Source organism: Zalophus californianus, chromosome 16 (assembly GCF_009762305.2).
Source record: "Zalophus californianus isolate mZalCal1 chromosome 16, mZalCal1.pri.v2, whole genome shotgun sequence".
Lineage (NCBI taxonomy): Eukaryota > Metazoa > Chordata > Mammalia > Carnivora > Otariidae > Zalophus > Zalophus californianus.
In genome coordinates this window covers 41,162,378-41,184,066 of record NC_045610.1, presented here as the reverse complement: position 1 = coordinate 41,184,066, position 21,689 = coordinate 41,162,378, and the positions used below count along the sequence as shown (strand labels likewise).

The window sequence follows — 21,689 nt, the reverse complement described above, 5'->3', positions numbered from 1 at the left end:
GTCAGCTGCAAGGTGAGGGGAGTAACCTCCCAGGGTGCCCTCTGTGGGCAGGACTGTGCCCTGGACCCCAGACACAGTGCCGGGGAGGTTGGCGTGGCTCTGGCTAGGGACGGCAGGAGTGTGGGGGAGTTGCCCCTCCTCCAGGAGGGGCTAGGGACCTCCAGGAGGGGTATGGAGTTGCCCCCTTCGCTTCCCGCTAGGTGTTCGCGGCGCCACCTGGAGCCTGTCGCTGGTACTGCACCCTCGCTGCTCCACCTGGCTTCCGGGATGGCTGCCCCTCAAACCACCAGGCACCGTTGAAAGCCCACGGGTCAGACCTTCCATGTATTAGTTTCCTAGGGCCACGGCAACAAAGTACCACCAACCGGGTGGCCTACACAACAGAAATGTATTGCCTCACAGTCCTGGAAGCTAGAGGTCCGAAATCAAGGTGTCATCAGGGTCGGTTTCTTCAGAGGGCTGTGAGGAAGTCACATGTCCCTGAGCTCGGGAATTCTCTGTCCCCGTGAGGGAGGAGGGAGGCTCAGGCCGGGCCCTCAGGGAGCCACCCCCTCCCCCGCCCGCCCCGTGGACAGTCCAGGCAGAGAGCATGCACACAGATCCAGGAAGTGAAAAGGAACACAGTTCAGTGTGAGAAAGGGAGTTGGCAAGCCGAGAAGAGAGGAGGTTAGAGCTGAGGAGTCAGGCAGGAAGGTTCCAGAGAAGTGAGTCGGAACAGGAAGATGGTGTGTGGCAGATGAGGGGCCTGGAGGGGTGGCACAGGCGTGTGTGAGCACGTGTGTGCTAGAGAGAGAGAGAGAGAGAGAGAGAGAAGAGGCTGTGTTCAGCCGATGCAGGCAGCAGGGCCCAGGTCGTTACTGAAAATACCAACTGTTGCCACGGCCTGGGTGGCCAACACAGCAAGAGACATCTGGAGCCACGTGGGTCAGGGGTGGGGATGGCTTCACACACTGTCAATGTTTGTGAATGTCACCCGGCCGGGCACTGGGCACAGGGAGTAGGGTTTCTGCAGTCACCCCTCTGGCTAGTGGCTGCAGCAAGCGCCACAAGCCTGCCTGTCACAGGACTGTCAGTGCCTGCTGCGAGGCTGAGCATGGGGCCCTGGCTTCCCCCCCACCCCGCCCCGCGCGACTCCCCTAACCTCACTGCTGCCTCCCCCTCCCTGCTTCCCCAGGCCCCAAGGTCCAAGTCTTCCTCTTTGAGCTTTGCTCTGTGGCCGAGTCCCAGGTGTCAGCCTCTCGGGGTGTGGACATTTGTGACAGTCTTCCAGACATCCCTGTATTTTAATGCTGCTTTGTTTGAAATGGACCCCATCACGCTCCCTTTGCCGCCCTTGGGTTGGGGATGTCCAAAAACTGGGGAGTTTCATCTGGGACACAGGGAGCAGGTGTCTCAGGGTCTTGAACCCCTCTTGCTCCTTCTATGTGTTCACAGTACTCAGCCTGTTTACTTGTCTCCCTCTCTCTCTGCTCAGGTATGAAGCGGCCACTGAGCCCCTCTCCCCCGGGTGAGAAGGAGCCCCCCATATCTGGAGCTACAGAGTGCCCCCCTCGGCCTCCAGAACTGCCTAAGCCTAAGCGTGAAAGAAAGCGGCCGTCCTACACGCTCTGCGACGTCTGCAACATCCAACTGAACTCGGCAGCCCAGGCCCAGGTGCACTGTGGGGGGCGCGCCCACCAGCGGCGGCTAAGGCAGCTCAGCTTGGGGAAGACCCCTGCCGGGCCAGGTCAGTGTGGAGGGGCACTGCTCCCACAGGCTCCGTCCGGGCCTCATGAGAGGCTCTGGGTCTGTGGCCTCTCTCGGGGGGGTGTTGGGTCTGGGGTGCCCTCAATGGGGTCTCAGGGTCGGAAGTCCCCCTGATACATCTGGACAGCCCTCCATGGGGTCTCTCAGGATCTGAGGGTCTTTAGGACTGAGACTCTGGAAGTCTTTTTGGGGTGTGGGAGCTCTCCCTGTGGGGTCTCTTGGGGCCAGAACCCCTAAGCAGCATTTCTCCAGTCTGGAGCCCCCTGGCAGGGATAGCCTTTCTGAGAAGGGGTAGCCTGGGTTCCTGCTCTAGCCTCTAAAGGCTGGGGTCAGCAAGGTGCACAGCACTCCAGCTCAGGGACAGACAGGGGAAGCCCCTCTTCCTTTGGTGGCCGGACTCCTGGCCAGGATTTCTGCCTCTCCCTGGCTGGGGTGACTTTGCAGAGGTTTGGCTGTGAGCACTGAAGGGGCCGCTGGCTACAAGACAGATTTCTGGGGGAAATGGGTGAATGCATTCATGAGGGTGATTCCAGCTGACAGGCACACAGGGGCCATGGGGAAAACTGCGTTTCCCTCACTGTGCTGGGGCCTGGAGACAAATCCCCATCTTACTCCTCACTGTCCTGCTCCAAGATGGAGTCTGTCTTTTGGTCTGAGGCAGACACAAAAAGAGCAGATGAGTGTTGTGGGTGCCATGTGTGGGTACAAAGGAAGAAAGGGTGATTATACCTGGGGACACCAGGAAAGGCCTCTTGGAGGAAGGGGAGACATACTGAGCTTTGGAACAGGGGCATGGAAAGAAGGGACATTGCAGGCAGAGGTCACTGCGTAAGCAAAGGCAGGGGATGGTCGGATGGCCGGTATCAACTCCTCTACCTGAGCTTGGGGCTGGACTCCAAGGGTGTGACTGTCAGTAACGGTGTATCTGACTGTACGGATATTTCTGGAGTGTGTGTGTGTGTGTCTGTGTTTCAAAAGCCACTCATTCTTTCATTAGCTATTTAGAGAAACCAACTATGCAAGCTGCTGTTTGGAGGATTCGTATTTTTACTTTTTTCCAGCTTTATTGAGATATTATTGACATATGTGTCAGTTTAAGGTGGACAATGGGATGACTTGATACACCTATATATTGCAAAACGATTACCACCATAAGGTTAGTTAACACCTCCATCCCCTCACATAATTATGACTGTGTGCGTTTCGATAACATTTAACATCTCCCAACTTAAGTGGGAGTTGGCATTGTTAATTATAGTCGCCACGCTGTGCATTCAATCTCCACATCTTATTTATCTGATAGCTGGGAGTTTGTACCCTTTGGCCAACATCTCCCCATTGCCCCCACCCACCAGCCCCTGACCACCACCACTGTAATCTCTATTTCTATGAGACTGACTTTTTTGATTTTTTTTTTTTAAGATTTTATTTATTCACTTGAGAGAGTGACAGAGATAGCAAGAGAGAGCACGAGCTGGGAGGAGAGGGAGAAGCAGGCTCCCCACTGAGCAGGGAGCCCAACATGGGGCTCGATCCCAGGACCCTGGGATCATGACCTGAGCCGGAGATAGCTGCTTAACAGACTGAGCCACCCAGGTGCCCCAAAACTGACTTTTTTAGATTCTGCCTATAACTGAGAACATACGGTATTTGTCGAGGAATTCATATTTTTCAAAGGCGGCATACCGGCCTGTCAAGAAAGAGCTTTCTGAAGACATATGCAGACAGGTTTGTCCAAGATAATAACAGGTTCCAAAGAGCTGGGCAGATAGTGCTTGGAGAAGTCAGAGGCAGAAGGGAATTGACAGAAGTCAGGGAAAGCTTCAGAGAAGTGACGTTGACGTTGGACCTCAGAGACAGAAAGGGAATTCCGGGCAGAGAAAGAGCTAGAGCGAATGCTGTGCCGTCTGAGGCCCATGGCTTTCAGGGAGCAGCGGGGGTGTGGTGGGTGTGGTGGGTGTGGTGGGTGTGACAGACGGTGAGCAGGAACCCCCCTGGGAGGGCCTCACAGCCAGGCTGGGGGTTTAGCCTCTGTCCTGAAGGTGATGGGTGTCACTGAAGGGCTCTGAGCGGGCGTCATTAGTGTTTTTAGACGTCTCTGGCAAGGGGGAAGGGTAAGACTTGGGGGTACCCGAGAAGGAGGAGGACAGAGATTCTGGGGTCTTTTCTGTAGCAGAAGCAACAGGACTCGGTGACGGAGGGATGTGGAGAGGGAGGTGCCCGGGATGACTCCAGCTGAGGTGACGCTGTGCCGGGCAGTGCCATCATCAGGGGGGCACTGATGCGGAAGCAGGCCTGGAGGGCAGTAGCGGGTAGAGAAGGCCAGTCTAGCCTGGCTGCCCCCCGGCATGGCCTCTTCAGCCCTGCTTCTGGATGGCAGTCCCTGGGGTACAAGCCTCCCTCTCTCCCTTCCCGCCCACCATGCTCCCCTGGAGAGAGCAGGTGGCGTGCATGCAAGGAGAGAAGGCTATAGCACCAGATGTGGCCAGAGACAGGTCGCTCAAGGGGATGGGGACCCCTTCGCTGGGCTTCCCCCTTCCCACAGTCCTCATCCCCAGAGTTCTGGGTAGGTTTGTGGGGACACCAGGAGACGTGATGCCTGCCCCTCCTCTCCAGATTATGAAATGGGAAGAGAGTCACTGTCCCTCCAGTCATCCGTCTGTGCGGGCCCGTGCCAGGATTCTGCGCGGAGGGGTGCTCGGTGCCTGCCCTCGGATATGCACAGTCCAGAGGGCGAAGGCAGCCATGGAGCCAGATCTTCCTAACCGCCCTGCTGAGGAAGGGAGCAGCACTGTGGGAGCATGGGAGGGTGATAGCTGTGCCTAGAGCAGGGATGAAGGGTCCTCAGATCTCTAGGAACCCTGGAATTTGGGGGCCCCAGCTAAGAACCTGTTCTCCATTGGCCTCATTATTTCCTAGTCTACTCCAGGCCACTCCACCCACCCCCATGCATTTCTCCTGTCTCCTTGGCTCTCTGCGAGCTGGGGGTGGGAGAGGCAGCCCCAGCAAGAGGATGCTAGCAACTGCCCTGGGGTGAGGACGGGGGGGGGGTGAGAGGCCCTCAGCCATGCCGAAGGCCTCTCCCAGCCCTTGGTGGGGACTGGGTCAGAGCAGAGAGCCCTTAGGGTGCAGCTGACCGGGGGCAGCCTTGGCCTCTGAACGAAAGAGTCACACATAGACCTTCAAGAGGCTTGAGGCAAAGTATAAGGAGCCTTTAACACACGGCTCTGTTGCTAGACATGTGAGGTCCCAGGCCTGTGGCAGCTAGGAGGACCACTCGTTTGCTGGGAGGGTGCTGAAGGTGTGGGGGTGGGAAGGCCACTCTGTGAGGCCTCCTGGAGCTGTCACTTTGATTAGGGGTCTGTGGGGCTGGCGGCCTGCACAGTGACAGGCCGTCCCAGGCAGTGAGGCGGGGACCGTCTCCTGCTCATGTCCCTGAGGCCATCCATGGGATGGGGAGGCTAGGACTCTCCCCTCTCTGAGCCTCCTCGCCAATGCTTGGGTCAGAGGCCTCCTCACTGGGCCACACCTAAGTGAGCCTGGGACACTTGGGAGGGGACACAGGATGGGGAAATGGCAGGTACCCCAGACTTCCCTGATTTCCTGCCCCCAGGGACTTCCCCACCTTCCCCTGCCCACCCTCCTCCCTGTTTGTCTCCTACACAGCAGGCCCTTTCATTCTGCAGGAATGTGTCTGGAGCCATCTTTCCCCACCCCCTTTTCCCTTCCTCCCACAGGGTGGGGTGTGTGGGCACCAGGCACCTCCGCCCCAATAAGGCTGAACTCAGTAACCCTACTGACCACCACACAAGCGCACATGCACGCACACGCACACCCCAAACAATTTAGGTGGTTCTTGAACGTCTACAGAAAGGTTTGCTGGCTCAACCCTCTCAGCCCCAGCCTCTACTGCGGATGCTGGGCCAGCACAGGGCCCGGGGAACACGGATGCATCTACTTAGGACCTGAACTGTTTGGGGAGCACGTCCACATGCAGCAAGGCATTCCTTCCTCACCCGGCCACACGCCAGGAGTAGATGGCGGCACTCAGTTCTCACTTTACATTGGGATGTTGGAGCTCAGAGAGTTTAAGCAACACACCCAAAGCCACAAAGCTGGGTTCGGATCCCAGCGTGTCTGACTTGCCTACACTAGGCCTGTTGCTGCTCAGGAGAGCAGCACATATGAAGAGACATTGGACCTGGATGTTTTAGGAATGGGGAGGAGGGATGGCCGGAGAAGGCAGACTGGCTCCCAGATGACTTCATAGTGCTCAGAACCCACAGCCTCTTCTCTGCCTTGTGCCTTGGTATCCTCCACTGAAAAATGGGGAGATGCCAGCCATCCCCCACTTGGCCTCACCTGGCTGGGGAGGGAAGGGGAGACTCCTAAAGCCAATCCCTCCCTTCTCCCTTCTCTTGGCAGGACTGACCCAGCCATACAATTCACCGCCCACCCCACCCCCCGCCCCCCACCCACCATCAGCAGTGCAACATGACACCGGAGCAGAGAGAAGGGGATTTTGGAAATGACTTAAGTTCTGAACAGGCCAGGGGGGCCTTGGGTGGGGAGTGCAGAGTAGACACTAAGGGGGACAGGAAAACAGAGATGAACTCAGATGATAATGGATTTCAGGGCAAAGATGTGCCTTTCGGGGCGGCCAGGGATGAGAGTGGCGGGTGGAGGCTGTCACCCGCCCTGCACCCTCAGACCTCCCCTAGCTCCTGTTCTAATCAGACCCTCCATCTCCTCTCTGAGTCTTTGACTACACAAGCCTCTTGCTGCATTCTGAGCCCGAGATCAAAGACCTTGAGCTCAGGTCACGCCTGAGTCACCAGCTTGATGAGCTCCTCACCCCCCCCCACACCCCCGCAGATGGATTAATTTCAGTCCCATCAGGAAGCCCTGGAAACCCTCCGGCCTGTCCCCCCGCCATTGCTTCCGTATCTCCCTGGGCTGCTGATTCCTCCTCAGTGCCCCCCAATCCATCCCGAGGCCTTTGGGTGCATGTTTTGGAGACATTGGGCTCCCCCAAGGCCACTGGTAAGTTCTTCTTGCAGCCTAACCAGCTCCCCCTGCTGCTGTTCTCCTTAAGTGGCAGGTGACGGAAGTGCCCCTTGCTCTCCCTGGACAGCCATCAGGTCCCCCTCCCCCAGGTGTGAACCTGACCATCAGACCCTTCTCCCTACCAGAGACCACCAGGAAATGCAAGGTTGTCTGGGTGGAGAATTAGGGGGCTTAGCTCAGATCCCTGCCCTCAAGAAGACAAAGATTCCATCTGTGTCTGGGTGGGTTAATTAGCCCTGGGCTTGAGTTTCCTTCCTCTCCCCAAACGAGCAACTCCTTCCCCCTAGAGCCTCTTCCTAACAAACCTGTTTTCAGAAGCTGCTGCTGCCAACCCCTCCGCAGACCCTTTGCCGGCTGTACTGGCTGCCCCAGAGATTACAGGTTATTGTCTGGTGGAGACAGGATGCTGAGGGGGTGGGCTGCTAGCGCTGGGCCTGGGCTTGGAATGCCAGACTGGGTCCAGCCGTGGGTTGGCTGCCTCCTCTCCCCCATTCCACCCCTCCCAGCCACCAGGTGCTCAGGTGAGTAGAGAGCTGGCTCTTGGGGGGGGAAGAGGAGGGGGAGGAAGGAGCAAACGGAGGAGAGCTGAGCCTGGGGGGTAGGGAAGGGTCTGGAGCAGGGGAGAAGTGTCAGAAGTTCTAGCAGATCAAATGAACACCCCCACCCCACCTGGCATTGCCTGGGTAGTAGGTCCAGGTCCAGGTACTGGACTAAGAAGGGCAAGCCCCTGGGGCTCCCTTCCCCCACCACCATGGCCAGTGCTCTGGGATGAAGTGGTCACACCTCTCTGGGCCTCAGTTTCCCCTTCAGCAAAGGGAGGTAAATGTAAAGGGATGGTGGGCCAGAGGTTGAGCAAGGCTGGACAGGGGAACGGGGGGTCCTGCAGCAGCAAGCCCTGAGGCAGGGCTTCAAAGTTCAGCAAGAACTTTCTGGCAGGCTAAGAAGTGTCTGGCAGCACCTCCTTTCTGGAGGTCTCTATAGGCAGGGTCAACTCTGCACTTAAGTACAAGAGGCACTAGACAGGGACTCTCAGGAGGAGGGGGATGGAGGCCACCCCCTGTCCCTAGTCCCCACAGCTGCCCCATTCTCCACCCTTGGGGCAGGAAGTGCTCTGTGCTTTCCACCCTGGTTGGGATGGGAGAAACTAGGGAACAGGCAGCTGCTTCCAGACAAGGGGAGAAAGGGCCCTACAACCGGTGCTTTCCAGCAGGAGCAGGAGTCCCTCCCTCTGCCCTCCCCTCCTGTCTCTCACACCCCCACCCCTTCCCTCTGTCACTCCCTGGCTGGTTTCATTTGCTCCTCAGACGGGCTCAGCGGTGCCTCCAAAGGCGGAGAATGCTCTTGGGTGAGTGCTGAGGAGGCCAGAGCGTGGGGAGGGGGCTCAGACCAGGGTGGGTGTCTCCTCTCCCTGCCCTAACCTTTTCCTGCCATTGTTGGCCCCCAAAAGTTGTCTGTGGAGAGATTCTGGTAGCCATTTGACTCTTGGTACCTTCTCCCAGGTCCAGGGCTGGGCAGGGGAGCCCCCACGGTGGCTGGGAACAAAGGCGGGGGGGGGGGCGGTGGAGGGCAGGACTGGTCAGGAAACTGGAGGCGCACCCGGCAGGAGGGAGGTGGGCTACACTTTGGGGCAGATGCATGTTTGAGGAGCCTGTGCCAGAGGTTCCTTGTATCAAATCATACCTTCAACTGCCTCTGAGGGGCCGCCAGGAGCCTCCAAGGAGGGTGGGGGGGTGGGGCCGGGGGACTGTTTAAGAGGGAGTCATTACTTCAGCAGAGAGAGAGAGAAGTGGACAGAGGGAGACAGGCAGAAATCTGGGTGGCTCCTATCTGAGGCCCAGCCACTGCACTGGGGTCCACACCAATGCCCGCCACCTTTATCTATGGTCTCCTGGCTCACCTCTCCACACAGGGGTTACCTGACACTCCTTGAGGGAGACAGCCATTACCTTTTAAGAGGTATTTTGGGGAACCCCTTCCGTAAGGGCAAGGGCAGGTGGCTGGAGGGCTGTCTCAGAGTTCTTCTTGTGGCTGGTCTTGGGGGTCTTCCTCCAGCTCGGGGAGGGGGGCTCTGGAGAATGTGGGAGCATTCTGGCCATGGTGGGAATCCTAAGCCAACCGGGGAGTGAGCACACAGATCTTGGATCAACCCCCCAGTCCCTGCCTTTGGCTCTCTCTCCCTGCTAGATTCCCATTTTCTTCAGAGTTTGGTTTCCTCTGTGATAGGAAGGGCAGCTTTACTATTTGAGGTGTGTGTGTGCGTGTGTGCGCCCCTCAGGGAGGGCCCTCCCATCTGCCCCTATGACTTGTGGTGGGGCAAGAGACAGAGACTCTGGGTCTGGCTACATGAGCTTGTGTGTGTATCTGATGCATCTAATTTTGTAAGAGAGGGTGCGTGCACACACCGACCTCTGGGTAACTGTGTCTGTATATAGATCTTTGTGTCGATGCCTCTTTTTGTGATGGTGTGTGCTGCGGTTTCATATCATCTGTATATGCCTTACTGGGGGCCTGGGGTTCCTCATGTGTCTGTCTGTCCCTCTGGGTGTACACGATCTTTGTGGATCTTGCCTGTCTGTGTGTACGTGCATGCTTGTGTGTGGCCTCTGAGCCGTCCTTTGCCCCCAGCCGGCATGGGCGTCTGTCCGTTTCTGCATGGGTACCACCTCTGTATATACACACATCGGTGTGCCTAGATGGTCTCATCACGAGGAGGTGTGTGAGAGTGTGTGCCTTGGCGTTTGCGACTTGCCATCTGTGGGTGCCTGTGGATTGCAGGCTGTGTGTCTCTGTGCGCTTCTGTGTATCTTTCCAAGTGACGACTAAACAGCAGGATGAGGTTTGCCCAGATCCTCTCCCTTAGGTGGCAGCCAGAGTGATGTTAATTCATAAGACACCTGCTTTGTGCCCCTGCCCCAGCCTCAGTTAGACCCCGGAGGGTGGCCTCTTTTCTGCCACTCTGTCTAGTTTGTGTTTGACCAGAGCAAAAACCTACCCTCTTAAGGCAGCCATCCAATGAGCCGTGGGTCCCAGCTGTGGACCCCTGGCCAGGGTTGAGAAGGGAGGGACTTAGCCAGGGTGTTCTGCTGCAAAATGCCATCACAGAAGACCCCTCCGCCCCCATATACCTGACCCTTTCATGGGTGCCGGGCTGTGTGGTACCCTCCTGGGGCAGGTTTTGGGTCTGCGGTGTCTCCCTTCATTTGAGTGTACCCACAAGCCAGGCGGTCATGTGTGTGTGCATGTGCCATGACTCATGCATCATCCCAGCAGCCGGGGGGGGGGGGGGGGGGAGGGGCAGGGTTCACGGTGAATGTCAGCGGCAGACGGTGGGCGGCACAGAGCAGTGCGGTGTGAAGGGTGCTGGGGGAGTTCCCAGAAGCCACCGGAGAGGTCCTGACCTCAAATCAACGTGTGCCCTAGGCCTTGTGTGGGAGAAAAGTGTACCCAATTGGGGAGGGTGGTGCGGCTGGAAGACATTTCTGGATGACTGTGTTGATGGGAAGGGGAGACTAAATCACCAAGTGCCGCAGCACCCCCTCTTCAAACAGCCTCCACACCTAGCTCCTTTGTTCCTCAGACCCATCCCTGCCCTGCCCTTTCCTCCTCACCCAGCTGTAATTCCCACTTCACAGATGGAGGAAGCTGAGGCTCATAGGTAAGTGTCTAGCCCAAGGCCTCAGAGTTCAATGTCACTGGAGCCCCACTGCAGGCCTCTGGACTCCAGATCTGGGAGGGATGGCCGGCCACAATTCCACATTCCTCCACCTTCTCCTCCCCCCACCTGGGAACCCACACAGGGAACCCCTCTCCTGAGGTTCCCCACCAGGTTCAGAAGGTCAAACTCCCCAGTACTCACTGCAGAGCCTTCCAGCAGCAGGCACCGCCCCCTCCCCTCCATACTTCCACTCTGCCTTGACCTTTGTGAACCTGCACTGCACTTTCAACTTCCCCATGGTGGCTGAGCCAGGCCCACTGCCTGGGATGCCCTACCCCTGGTAAAACTTTACTTATCCTGCAGTGAAACCTAATAGACTCTCCCTGCAGACCGTAGGCTTCCCCCCTGCTCCCCTGTGGTCCCAAAGCATTTCGCCGGTGCCTCCCTAGCGCTCTGTTTGACTCTCACCTGGGAGCTCTCACCTGGGAGCTCCTCTAGAACTGGCGGGTGCCCGTGACGAATGAATGACCCTGTCCCTCCCGCTGGCGGGACACCCTTCCGGTGGTCTCACCTCCGTCGCCCCCGCTGCCTGCCGAGCGCGCGCGCAGGGGGGACGGCCGCGCCAGGTGAGCCCCAGGGCGCCGCCGCCCTGCCCGCCAACCCGGCCGTCGCCGGCTGCTGGCGCATCTTCGCCCCGGTTACCGCTAGTGGCTGCTGTCGCTCAGTGGAGCCCAAGGAGACCGCGGCCAGAGCGTCCACCGCGCAAGATGGTGGCTCCCGAGTCTCCGTGAGTGTGTGCGGCGGGCGCGGTGCCCGGGCCGGGCGGGGCGCCCCCTCCCGGAGCTTCCGGCCGGGGGGGGGGGGCGGGCGACAGGTGGGCGCGCTGCGGGCGGGGCAGCAGAACGGGGGGAGGCGGGGGCCTCCGGGACCTTCGAGAGCTCCCCCACCACACGCCCCCCTGAGGAAGTTCCCCAGCCCTCCGTGTCCTGGCCCGGGGCGAGCAGGGAGCTCTCACCTCGCCGGTCCTCCGCCCCGGAACATGGATCCCCCTAGGGGCTCCCCAAGGGGCCTGGGGGGGAGGCTGGGGACCGCCACCCTGGGGCCACATAAGCTCTGTGTTTGAGGCTGACCTGCCAGGGTGGAGTTGGGACCGGAGACCAATACACAGTCACCCCAGGAGCCCCAGAGTTGTGGCGGCTCACGTCTAGGTGGCCAGGGTGCAGAGCAGTGTGGCGGACCTGGGTCTGACAGGTGCACTGCCCTGGTCAGCCTTGGTCACATAGTCACATTTTATTTACAGCCCACCCCGTCCAGCCTGGTTCCCTCAGGTTGAGGTAACTTTGGCTGGGTTGTTTTAGAGTAGCGCTGTCCAAGAGAACTTTCTGGGATGAAGTCAGTGGTCTCTGTCTGGGCCATTTCATACAGTAGCCAGTGGCTATCAAGAACTTGAAATGTGGCTAGCGAGACTGAGGAATTCTACAATGTTTTTCTAATTCTGATTAATTATAAACAGCCACATGTGGTTACTAGCTACCATATCTGACACTGCATTTTCAGAATCCATCTTCCCATGCATCCTTCCTACCTACTCTTTTGTTCTTTGATCAAAAACATCCTAGGTCACATAGTAATTTTACCCCTCTGCAGAATGGGGCAGGATAGCCAGTTCTAGGTATATGGAAAGGAGCTGACAAACTTCCAAAGGGTACCACCTTGGAATTGCACCTCCTCCACATTCTAAGATCCTTTGGGTGGTGAGCTAGACAGGGTCACAGAATCATGGGATCTTGGGAGGAAAGGAGGTCAAAGGCAGCTGTTTTAGCCACCCAACAGGTGCCCAAGACACCACTCCATTGTTCTCTCTGCTTGAAAGCTGGTGGTCCCTTATTCATTCACTCCCCAAATTTTGTGGAGCACCTGCTGGGTGCCAGGCAGCATTCCCTTCTGTTCAGATGTGAACAAGTTAGTTACCTTTCCTGCCCTCAGGAAGCTTACATTCTTGAGAGAGAGTAAGAAGAAGGAGAAGGAGAGAGAAAGAGAGAGCGTGCCATGCAATAGAAATGCAGAGAAAATAAGCAAATTTGTAAACCGTGAGGAGTACAATGGAGGGAACAAACAGGAAATAGTGACAGAAAAGAAAAGGACCTCCTGGGAAGGGACAGAGAAGTCTCCTTGGAAGAGGGGACCAAAGGGGAAATGAAATAGGCAAAGTGTTGAGAGGAGGTGGAGACATTCTGGAAGAGGGTACAGCATGTGCAAAGGCCCTGGGGACAGGAACCTGGCACCCTGGAGGAACTGAGGAAAGGCCGAAGTAGCGGGAAGGGGAGAGAGGCACAAGTGGCCACCAGAGAGGTCAGCAGTGCCAGACCTCGAAAGGGATCCTGCCCCTGGCCTCAGACAGCAAGAAGTCACAGAGGGGTTTTAAGCAGTATGTTTTCAAAAGCCCCCTCCAGCTCTTATTGGTCCAGATGGCTCAGAGAAGGGTAAGAGTGGAAGCCCAGAGTGCCATCAGGAAGTGACTGCCGTAGTCCAGGCAAGAGATGCAGGTGCCCAGGACAAGGCTGGTAGCAGCGGCATGGAGAGACGAGACAGGTTACAGGCAGATTGTGGAGGGTGAACCGACAGTACCTGTGGATAGACCAGCTCCAGGATATGGAAGAGAGCAGGGGCTGGAGGGGCAGCTTTCTGGCCAGAGCACCTGGGTAGGAGAGCAGGCGTTTCCTGAGCTGGGGATGACTGGGAGAGGAACATATCTGTGGGGACAGATCAACAGTTCCATCTAGACAAGCCAGGAAAGTGGTTGGATGGAGAGGTGTGGCACCCAGAGGAATGGCTCCGGCTGGGGTGGTTTATTTCAGGGTGACCAGCAGACATGGTTCTGAACTTTTGGGACAGTTTTAGGTTAGGAAGAGGAGGAGAAGATGACATCAGAGGCGGAGGGGTGCTGATGGAGGAAAGGAAAGCTGGGAGACATAGGGTTTTGGAAGCCAAGAGAAATGCATGTTTCAAGGAGGGTGGGGTGAGCAGTCCCAAATGCCACTGAGAGCCTAAGGGAAGAGGAGTGATGAGTTTCACTGCAACAGGCAATAGGGAGCACCTTCCCTTGCACTGAACAGGATACCCCTGGCCTTCTGTTCATCTGCCCTTTACTTATCCACTAAGTGCTAGGTTCCATGAAGGGTGCTGGGCATATCAGGAGGACAAGACAATCACTGCTTTCTCAGAGCCCAGTCATCTAACCAGTAGCCTTAGAAACAGGCAGTTCTTTCATACAACCCAAATCAGTCCTTCCATTCTCTTAAACAACAAGCTTTTGCTCAAAGGCATCTTCATGCCGAGCCCTCTACAGGGGCTTAGGGATCCCAAAATGAACAAACGTGATCTTGGCCTTCTAGGAACCAAGTGCAGAGACACGTTAGAGAATCCCTGAGTTTACCATATTGTATTATCAAGACCCACACCCAGAGAATTATGGGAGACTAGAGGACAGGCACCAGCCCCAGTTGGGGGGATCCGGGTGGCGGAGGGGATGCAGAGCTGCTCTCCAGGAATGAATGGGAATTGGCCAGGGAGGAGGGATAGGAAATTCCAGGCACAGAGGATGAAGGCAGGAGCAGAGTAACAGCTGGGTGTGGGGTGGGGAATGGTGAGCCTCTGGAGCAGCCAGGAGCACTGGGAGGCTGAGGAGGACCTCGATGGCTCATGGTGAGGTGTGTGGATTCAGGCAACCACTTAGGACAGCGGTGAAGAGGTGGAAGCAAGGGAGTGGGCTGTGTGTGAGCTGGCTCTCTGGATGCTGAGGGAGGGACACATTTGGGGGGTGTGACTGCAGAGGTGGAGGCAGATATATAATCCAGGTGAGACAGTGCAGGCCAGAGTCTCAGCTTGGCCTTTGGGGTCAAGTGGATGTAGATTTTTTTTTTTTAAGACTTTTCATTTTCTTAACAGGACCTTTTTTTTTTTTTTAGATTTTATTTATTTATTTGAGAGAGAGAGAGAGAGACTGAGCATGAGTGAGGGGTGGGGAGCAGAGGGAGAGGGAGAAGCAGGCTCCTCACTGAGCAGGGAGCTGGATGCGGGGCTCGATCCCAGGACCCTGAGATCATGAGCTGAGCCGAAGGCAGACGCGTAACCGACTGAGCCACCCAGGCGCCCCTGGACGTAGGTTCTAACTCTGCCTCAGCCACTTTCTGCTTGTGGAACCTTGAGCAAGTCACTTAAGGTCCCCCAGCCTTGGTTTCCTCCTCTCCAAAATGAGGAGGTTACCACCCTCAGAGAGTACTTGCAGGAGTAGTCTTGGTCTTCTCATGGAGCCCCTGCAAAGTCCTTAGCACAAGGCCTGATGCGGTTCCCACTTGACAAAGGGTAGTTACTGCTGTCGTGACGAGTGGGCATCTAGGGGACAGGGCTGAGGGACAGTAAGGAGGTAGAGGTGGCTGGTTTTGGCCGTTGTCAGGACGTGGCCTCTGGTCCTGAACGGCTCACCTGGCCTCGTGCCTGGGGTGGTAGAAGAGTGAGCAAGGCACAGGTGGCCAGCTAGCCCCTTCAGTCTGGGGCCCACCCCCACTTCTAGGCTTCTTTACCCAGCACCACACTATCAGGGTGCGTGTGTGCGTGTGAGTGTGCCCACGTATAGGTTTAGGGAAGGGAGGCCCAGTGAAAACAAATGCCATTCTTTGGCCCCGTGGCTCTGGGAGCTCAGCTTTGTGCTAACTTCATTCTCATGAAATAAATGATTGTGGACTGAAGAGACTGGCCATCCTTGAATGAGGAGTCAAGGTCCGATCCTGGCTCAGTTACAGATTATTCATGAGCCCTGGGAACTGCTGTCACCTGGACTCAGTTGCACAGATGGCGCCAGTCTTTCCAGAGCTGAGTTCAGCCATGCTTCAACAGTCAAAGCCCATCAGGCCTCCCCGGATGGAGGGAGACCCTCAGAGTGGGCTGGGGCCCCCAGGCCTCCCCCCACTTTGGATGACATTCTGTGGCCCTTGGCATGACCCCACCCATTCCAGTAGCCCTTCCCCATTAGGTGCTGTGCCCCGGTCAGTTGGGGAGTGCTCTGTGGGCAGCATGAACCCACGGTGGACCCTCTAACACCTCTCCCTTGTCTCTTTCATCTCCAGTCTCCCACCGGAGGAGCAGGAATAAACTTTCCCAGCTAAGTTAGATGGATGGTCCCCATTAGCCCAGCGTGCTCCCCTCCTGCCTTCCCCACCAACTTCCATTGTCAAGGGAGGTGCCGCGGTGTGTAGGGGGAGGCTGGGGGGCCAGAGCACTTGGGTGGGGGTTGGGGGTGCCCTGCCCCTCGAGCAGGAATGGTGCCCCCAGGGAAGAAACCCGCAGGAGAGGCCTCCAACTCCAACAAGAAGTGCAAGCGTTACTTCAACGAGCACTGGAAAGAGGAGTTTCCCTGGCTGGACTTCGACTATGAGCGGAAGTTGATGTTTTGCCTCGAGTGTCGCCAGGCCCTGGTGCGGAACAAGCATGGCAAAGCGGAGAATGCCTTCACCGTGGGCACCGACAACTTCCAGCGCCATGCCCTGCTGCGCCACGTGACCTCGGGGGCCCACCGCCAGGCGCTGGCCGTCAACCGGGGCCAGCCCACTTTTGAGGGCCACGCCGAGGGAGGAGGGGCCTACCCAGATCTGGAGACGCCCCCCACCTCCAGGGGCGTCAAGATGGAGGTGGACCCGGCCAAAGTGGCCGTGCTGACCACGGTGTACTGCATGGCCAAGGAGGATGTGCCCGACGACCGCTGCTCCGCCCTGCTCGAGCTGCAGAGGTTCAACCTGTGCCAGGCCCTGCTGGGCACAGAGCATGGCAACTGCTACAGCCCCAGGAGGGTGAGGGACATGCAGGTGGGTGGCGGCCAGAGGTGTGGGGGAGGGCTTGAGGAGGGAGGACATCCAGCCCTCTGGGCACAGCACCAACATTCCAGGCCCCCGGGCAGGAGCCAGAGAGCTTCATTCATACCTTCACCCAGCAGAATCTTTCACTGAGCCATGCTCTGTGCCAGGCCCTGGGCCAGCTGCTAGGGGCACCGCCACGAAGAGGCCAGACCACGCCCTGTCCCCAGGGGTGGGGCAGAGGGGCTTTCCCTCCCAGCAGAGGCCAGAGGTTGCAAGCTGGGTAGCCTGGGGGCTTGACTGGCCCACAGATGTATTTTGTTGATTTTCACAGTGTTTTTGGAAAACCTCACTTAGTTTCCAAGTTAAAAAAAGAGAGAGAAAGATTACATATGAAAATGTGGGTTTGTGACTTCTGAAAAGCTAGGTCCCTGTGCTCTCAGGGCATGAAGAAGACCCACGGCTTCTCCATTCCTTTTGGTGTATCCCTGGCCCACATCAAGCCCAGTACCATCCACGTGGCCCCTCGGGGCATGCAAGTTGCAGTTCTGTCCTAGGTACCAGGTGTATGAGTCCTAGGGACTTGCGTGAGGGTGGGGGAGTTAGATCTCATCCTACAGACAGCTGACACACGGACAAACAGAGCACACAGTTGGGGCTCTACGTAAATGGGAGGAAACATGTCTATGACTTAATTCCTGAGCGCACAGTGGAGAGAGACTCCCAGGAAGAGGAACCGGGGCCATGCTGTAGAAACACACACAAAATGCTGCAGGATCTTTATGGTTCCTCAAGCAGTTTTACACTTATAAGCACAGCCACAGAAAGTTACGTTTTTAATTGACAACAACCTTTTAAGGAGCTGAGAGGCAAGTAGTAGCCTGATTTCAGAGCTGAAGCAACTGAGGCTCAGAGAGGTGAAATGACTTGCCCAAGGTCACCCAGCCAGTAAGCAGCCAAGCCGGGATTGGTCTGTCTGTCTGCCCCCGAGGCCTGTGCCCTTTCTGTGTTCGGTACTGCTACCTCCCCTGCTCAGGACAAGCCTAACTCTGTCCCTCCCTTTCTCTCCCTGGCTGTCCCAGGTGGCCATTGCCAGTGTCTTGCACACAGAGGCCTGCCAGCGCCTGAAGGCATCCCCGTATGTAGGGCTGGTGTTGGACGAGACCAGGGACTGGCCTGAGTCCCACAGTCTGGCCTTGTTTGCCACTTCGGTGTCCCCCTGTGATGGCCAGCCGGCTACCACGTTCCTGGGCAGTGTGGAGCTACAGGAGGGTGATGCCACTGCTGGCCAACTCCTGGACATCCTGCAGGCCTTCGGTGTGTCTGCAGCCAAGCTGGCCTGGCTCAGCTCGAGCCTCCCCAGTGACCGCCTCGGGCACGTGGGCCCACAACTCCGCGCTGCCTGCCCACTGCTCACCGAGCTACACTGCCTCCCCGGCCGGACAGATCCTGAGCCCCCGGCCTACCTAAGTGAATATGAAAGTGTGCTGGATGCCCTATTCCGCCTCCATGGTGGCCCCAGTTCCCACACGGTCCCCGAGCTCCGGGCGGCACTGGACCTTGCTGCTGTTGACTTGGCGGGACCCCGGCCAGTGCCCTGGGCGTCCTTGCTGCCTATCGTGGAAGCAGTGGCTGAGGCTTGGCCTTGCCTGGTGCCCACACTGGAGGCCTCTGCCCCAGCCTCCCCTACAGCTAGGGCACTTGCCCTCGCCCTGCGCCAGTTCACCTTCGTGGCCTTCACCTACCTGCTGCTGGACACTCTGCCCACCGTGCAGAAGCTCGCCCTTGTCCTGCAGCCAGAAGAGCCAGACTTGGCCTCGCTGCAGCCCCTGGTGATGGCGGCCGCGGCCTCCCTCCAAGCGCAGCGCAGCTCGGGTGGGGCGCGCCTCCAGGGCTTCCTGCAGGACTTGGCTTCCTCCGGCCCCGACTTGGGCGGTGGGTGCTGCACCTACCGTGGCGTGGAGCTGGTCGGCTACTCCGAGGCTGCCGTGCGGGGCTTGGAACGGCTGCGGGGGGCCTTCCTGGACTCCATGCGGAGGGGGCTGTGGGACTCCTATCCCGGGCCCTCGCTGGACGCCGTGGCCGCCTTCGCGGCGATCTTCGACCCGCGCGGTTACCCGCAGGCACCCGAGGAGCTGGGCGCGCACGGCGAGGGAGCGCTGCGGGTGCTGCTGCGCACCTTCGCCCCCGCCGTGGTGCGCCAGCGGGCGCTGGGCGACTTCGCGCTCTTCAAGCGCGTGGTGCGCAGCCTGGGGCGGCTGGGCCCGCGGGCCCTGTGCGCCAAGCTGGCGTGCGCTCGCTCTGAGCTGCACGAGCTCTTCCCGGACTTCGCCGCCCTTGCCGCTCTAGCCTTGGCGCTGCCCGCGGGCGCCGGCCTCCTGGACAAGGTGGGCCGCAGCCGGGAGCTGCGGTGGTGGGGGCAGAGCGGGGCCGGGGAGGGCCGGGGCGGCCCGGCGGTGAAGATCGCCGTGGATGGGCCTCCGCTGCACGAGTTTGACTTTGCGCTGGCCGTGGAGTTCTTGGAGAGTGGGTGGGCGGAGGGGCTCCTGGGGTCGCAGCTCCCGTGAGGGAGGCCGCCTTCCCTCCGCCCAGTCAGCCTGGGGCCGGGGGCGCTAGTCTAGGGGGCCAAGGCGGATCTGACTGAGCTACACCCAAGCTGACCGCCTCACCGTGGCCTCCCACCCACCTGCTCCGGGCTTCCTCCGCTCCGTGCTGAGTACTGACCGTGCCCGGTGGGCTGTGGAGGAAGGGCTGCGTCACGGGAGGCCTGGGCAAGCCGGCAGACATGCTGGGTTTGGGGGCACCCTCAATATCGCTTCTGCCCTTGCCAGAGTTTGGTGAGGAGTAGCTCACCTTTTTCCGTCTGGACCAAGCCCAGATTTGGGCCCTAGAAAAACTGAAGAGTCTTGGAGGGAGAGAGGAAGACTGGGTCTCAGGAATTGAGGGACTGAGGGAAAGGAGAGTGGGTTCTTGGCTGTTAGCTCCCCCGCTGGCAGCATCTCTTCTCTTCAGATAGAACTGGAGAGGAGATGACTTCCTTGTTTTTGACACACAGCACAACACCCTCTCTGTGCACAAGCTACCAGTTCAAGGGAGGTAGTGGTGCCCTACCTCCCCTGCCCACTGCGTGAGACTCTTCTGCATATGGCTGTGTATATAGACATATACATCTATCAATGTAAAATAAATCTATCTTGCATATTGTTAACACACAAAAAATCTGAAAGGACTTCTTATGGTTTTGCAATGACAGAGTCCAGAAAAGTCCCGATGGACTGGATTTATTTCTAATTCTTTTCTTCCTCAGAGTCTGGTTGCTCCCCAAAGTTCCTAGCCTTCCCCTGCCCTTGCCTCAGACCTTTAAGACCAAAGACCCTAAAACCACGTGGCTGGACCGGCCAACTCTGAGGACCAGCCTCAGGCCTGATCCAGGGGTTAGAGGGCTTTTTGCCTTCTGGAAGGAGTTGGGGCCTCACCAGAGCTAGGGGACAACATCCCTTCAGATTCCAACAGGTTTCCCTGTCTTCTCTGTCAGCCCTTGCAGTGAACGATGTGGGGATCAGGAGGGGGGCAGTTAGTGAGAGGGGAGGGGGCTGGCCTTTCCCCAGGTCCCCTGGGTTTGGGTTTAACTTGCAATAAATGGAAACCCAGTACATCACACAGTCTCCATGGTGTGGGGTGTGTGTGTGTGTGTGTGTGTGTGTGTGTGTGTGTGTGTGTGTGTGTGTGTGTGTGTGTGTTCACACAGTCTCCATGGTGTGGGGTGTGTGTGTGTGTGTGTGTGTGTGTGTGTGTGTGTGTGTGTGTACTCCTCTGCTCCTCCCTTGGCCTGATTCCCAGCTGGGTTCATTGGGGCCCTCGGGCTGCCTCTGGAGGGGATAGGAGGGGCATCCTTCGGGGCTGGGAACTGAGAACTGTGGTCTCCCTGCTTCTGCTCCCCCCACTGTGGAGAGGAGAGGCACAGAAATGGGCTGTGAGTGCCCCGGGCTTAGCCAGTGCTGCTTTGTGAAGAGGGAGACAGTTTCTGCCCTGGCTCCACATCCAAGAAGCCCATCAGTCTCTTTTTCTGGCTGTGGAGGTCACTGTGAGCCTTGTGGCTCCCCATTTCAGACCCTGCCCTTCTTCCTCCTGCAGCAGGCCCGGCCTCCAGTGCCCCCAGCCCCCTGCTGGCCTCCCTGCCCCTGCCTGCCAGGCCTCTGCAGCCCCCGCTGGACTTCAAGCACTTGCTCGCCTTCCACTTCAATGGCGCCACCCCGCTCAGTCTCACCCCCAACTTCAGCACGGTACGGGCTGGGCTGGTGGGTGGGGGCATGCGGCCGAGCTTGGGGGTGGGCAGGGAAGGTGGGTACGGAGGGGCTGGCTCTTGGAAGCTGGGTATAAGTAGGAGCAACATCCCCAAGAGTGACTGGGCATTCCCAAAACAGGGACCCCTGGGTCCAGGTTTCCCCGAGACCAAAGAATGAGGATGGTGTCACCCCCTTCCCCCGGTAATGACTGCTGGGCCTGTGGCCTGGAGGTTACACTTGAGTTTTCGTAGAGGGACATCTGTATGTCTGGGGTGTGCCCTTCTGTTTTAGTTTATGTTTCTATGGGTCTTTGATACTTGTGGATGTGTGTGTAAACAACTCTTGCGCCTTGTTAACTGTATGTAATTAATGTATGTGCCTGTGTCTCTGAGAGATTTTTTCTCTTTGTGTTGACTCTGTACGTGTTTGGTGTGTGTCTCACCTCTGAATGTGTGTGGGGGGGGTTTGGGTGATTGTGAGTGTGTCTGTGAAGTGTGCCATTTGTACTCCTGTGGGTCTGCATTTTTCTGCATGGCTCTGTGATTCGTACCTGCCTGTAGGCTTCTGTGCTCTGTGTCTCTGTATTTCCACGTGTGCGTGTGTGTGAATGACAGGTGCAGGGAGCATGAATTTTACTTCGCTATAAGAAGTACCCCCCCTTTCTTTAATTCTGAAGCATCAGATGTAATCATCAAGGAGCCCCAGCCCATCCTGACAAGATGGTGGGAAATTCAGTCTCAGTCATCCTTAGGAGTCCCTCCCTTTCTAACCTCCAGCGTCGCACAGAGGTCCACAGGAGCCTGAGCCATTTGGGAAGGGTTCCCTGTTGTTTGGTCCTCTCTGTCACTTGCTGACGCACCATGCACACAGTCCCTTGGGAGTGGGTACAGCTTCTGTTGCCCGCCTCTCTGGGGGCCCTGCAGGCCATGCTCCTGTCCCCTGCCTGCCCCCAGCCCCAGGTGCTGTTAGGTGAGGGTTAGACCCTCGTTCTGTTCCCTAGGGAGTTTCTGAAACCATGCTTTTCTCTCAAAGCCTCTGTTCTCTTCTCTCAGGGAGGTCTGGAAAGTTCCTCTTGATAAGCAAGCC

At 57.8% G+C, this 21,689-nt stretch overlaps 1 protein-coding gene across 2 annotated transcripts in view; it reads left to right on the top strand.

The window, feature by feature from the left end:
* The first annotated feature begins 623 nt into the window (after positions 1-623).
* LOC113939632 (transmembrane protein C17orf113) overlaps positions 624-21,689 on the top strand; it is a 28,902-nt gene continuing 7,836 nt past the window's right edge. Inside the window, exons 1-4 of one of the 2 annotated variants that reach the window (XM_027626047.2) lie at positions 624-920; positions 1,475-1,726; positions 15,595-16,329; positions 17,400-19,536. In XM_027626047.2, the coding sequence (XP_027481848.1) occupies positions 15,787-16,329; positions 17,400-18,884 (2,028 nt within the window). In that variant the 5' untranslated portion in view covers positions 624-920; positions 1,475-1,726; positions 15,595-15,786 and the 3' untranslated portion in view covers positions 18,885-19,536. Of the gene's footprint in view, positions 921-1,474; positions 1,727-11,170; positions 11,256-15,594; positions 16,330-17,399 lie in introns of those variants that run through there. The other variant, XM_027626048.1, reaches the window with a different exon arrangement.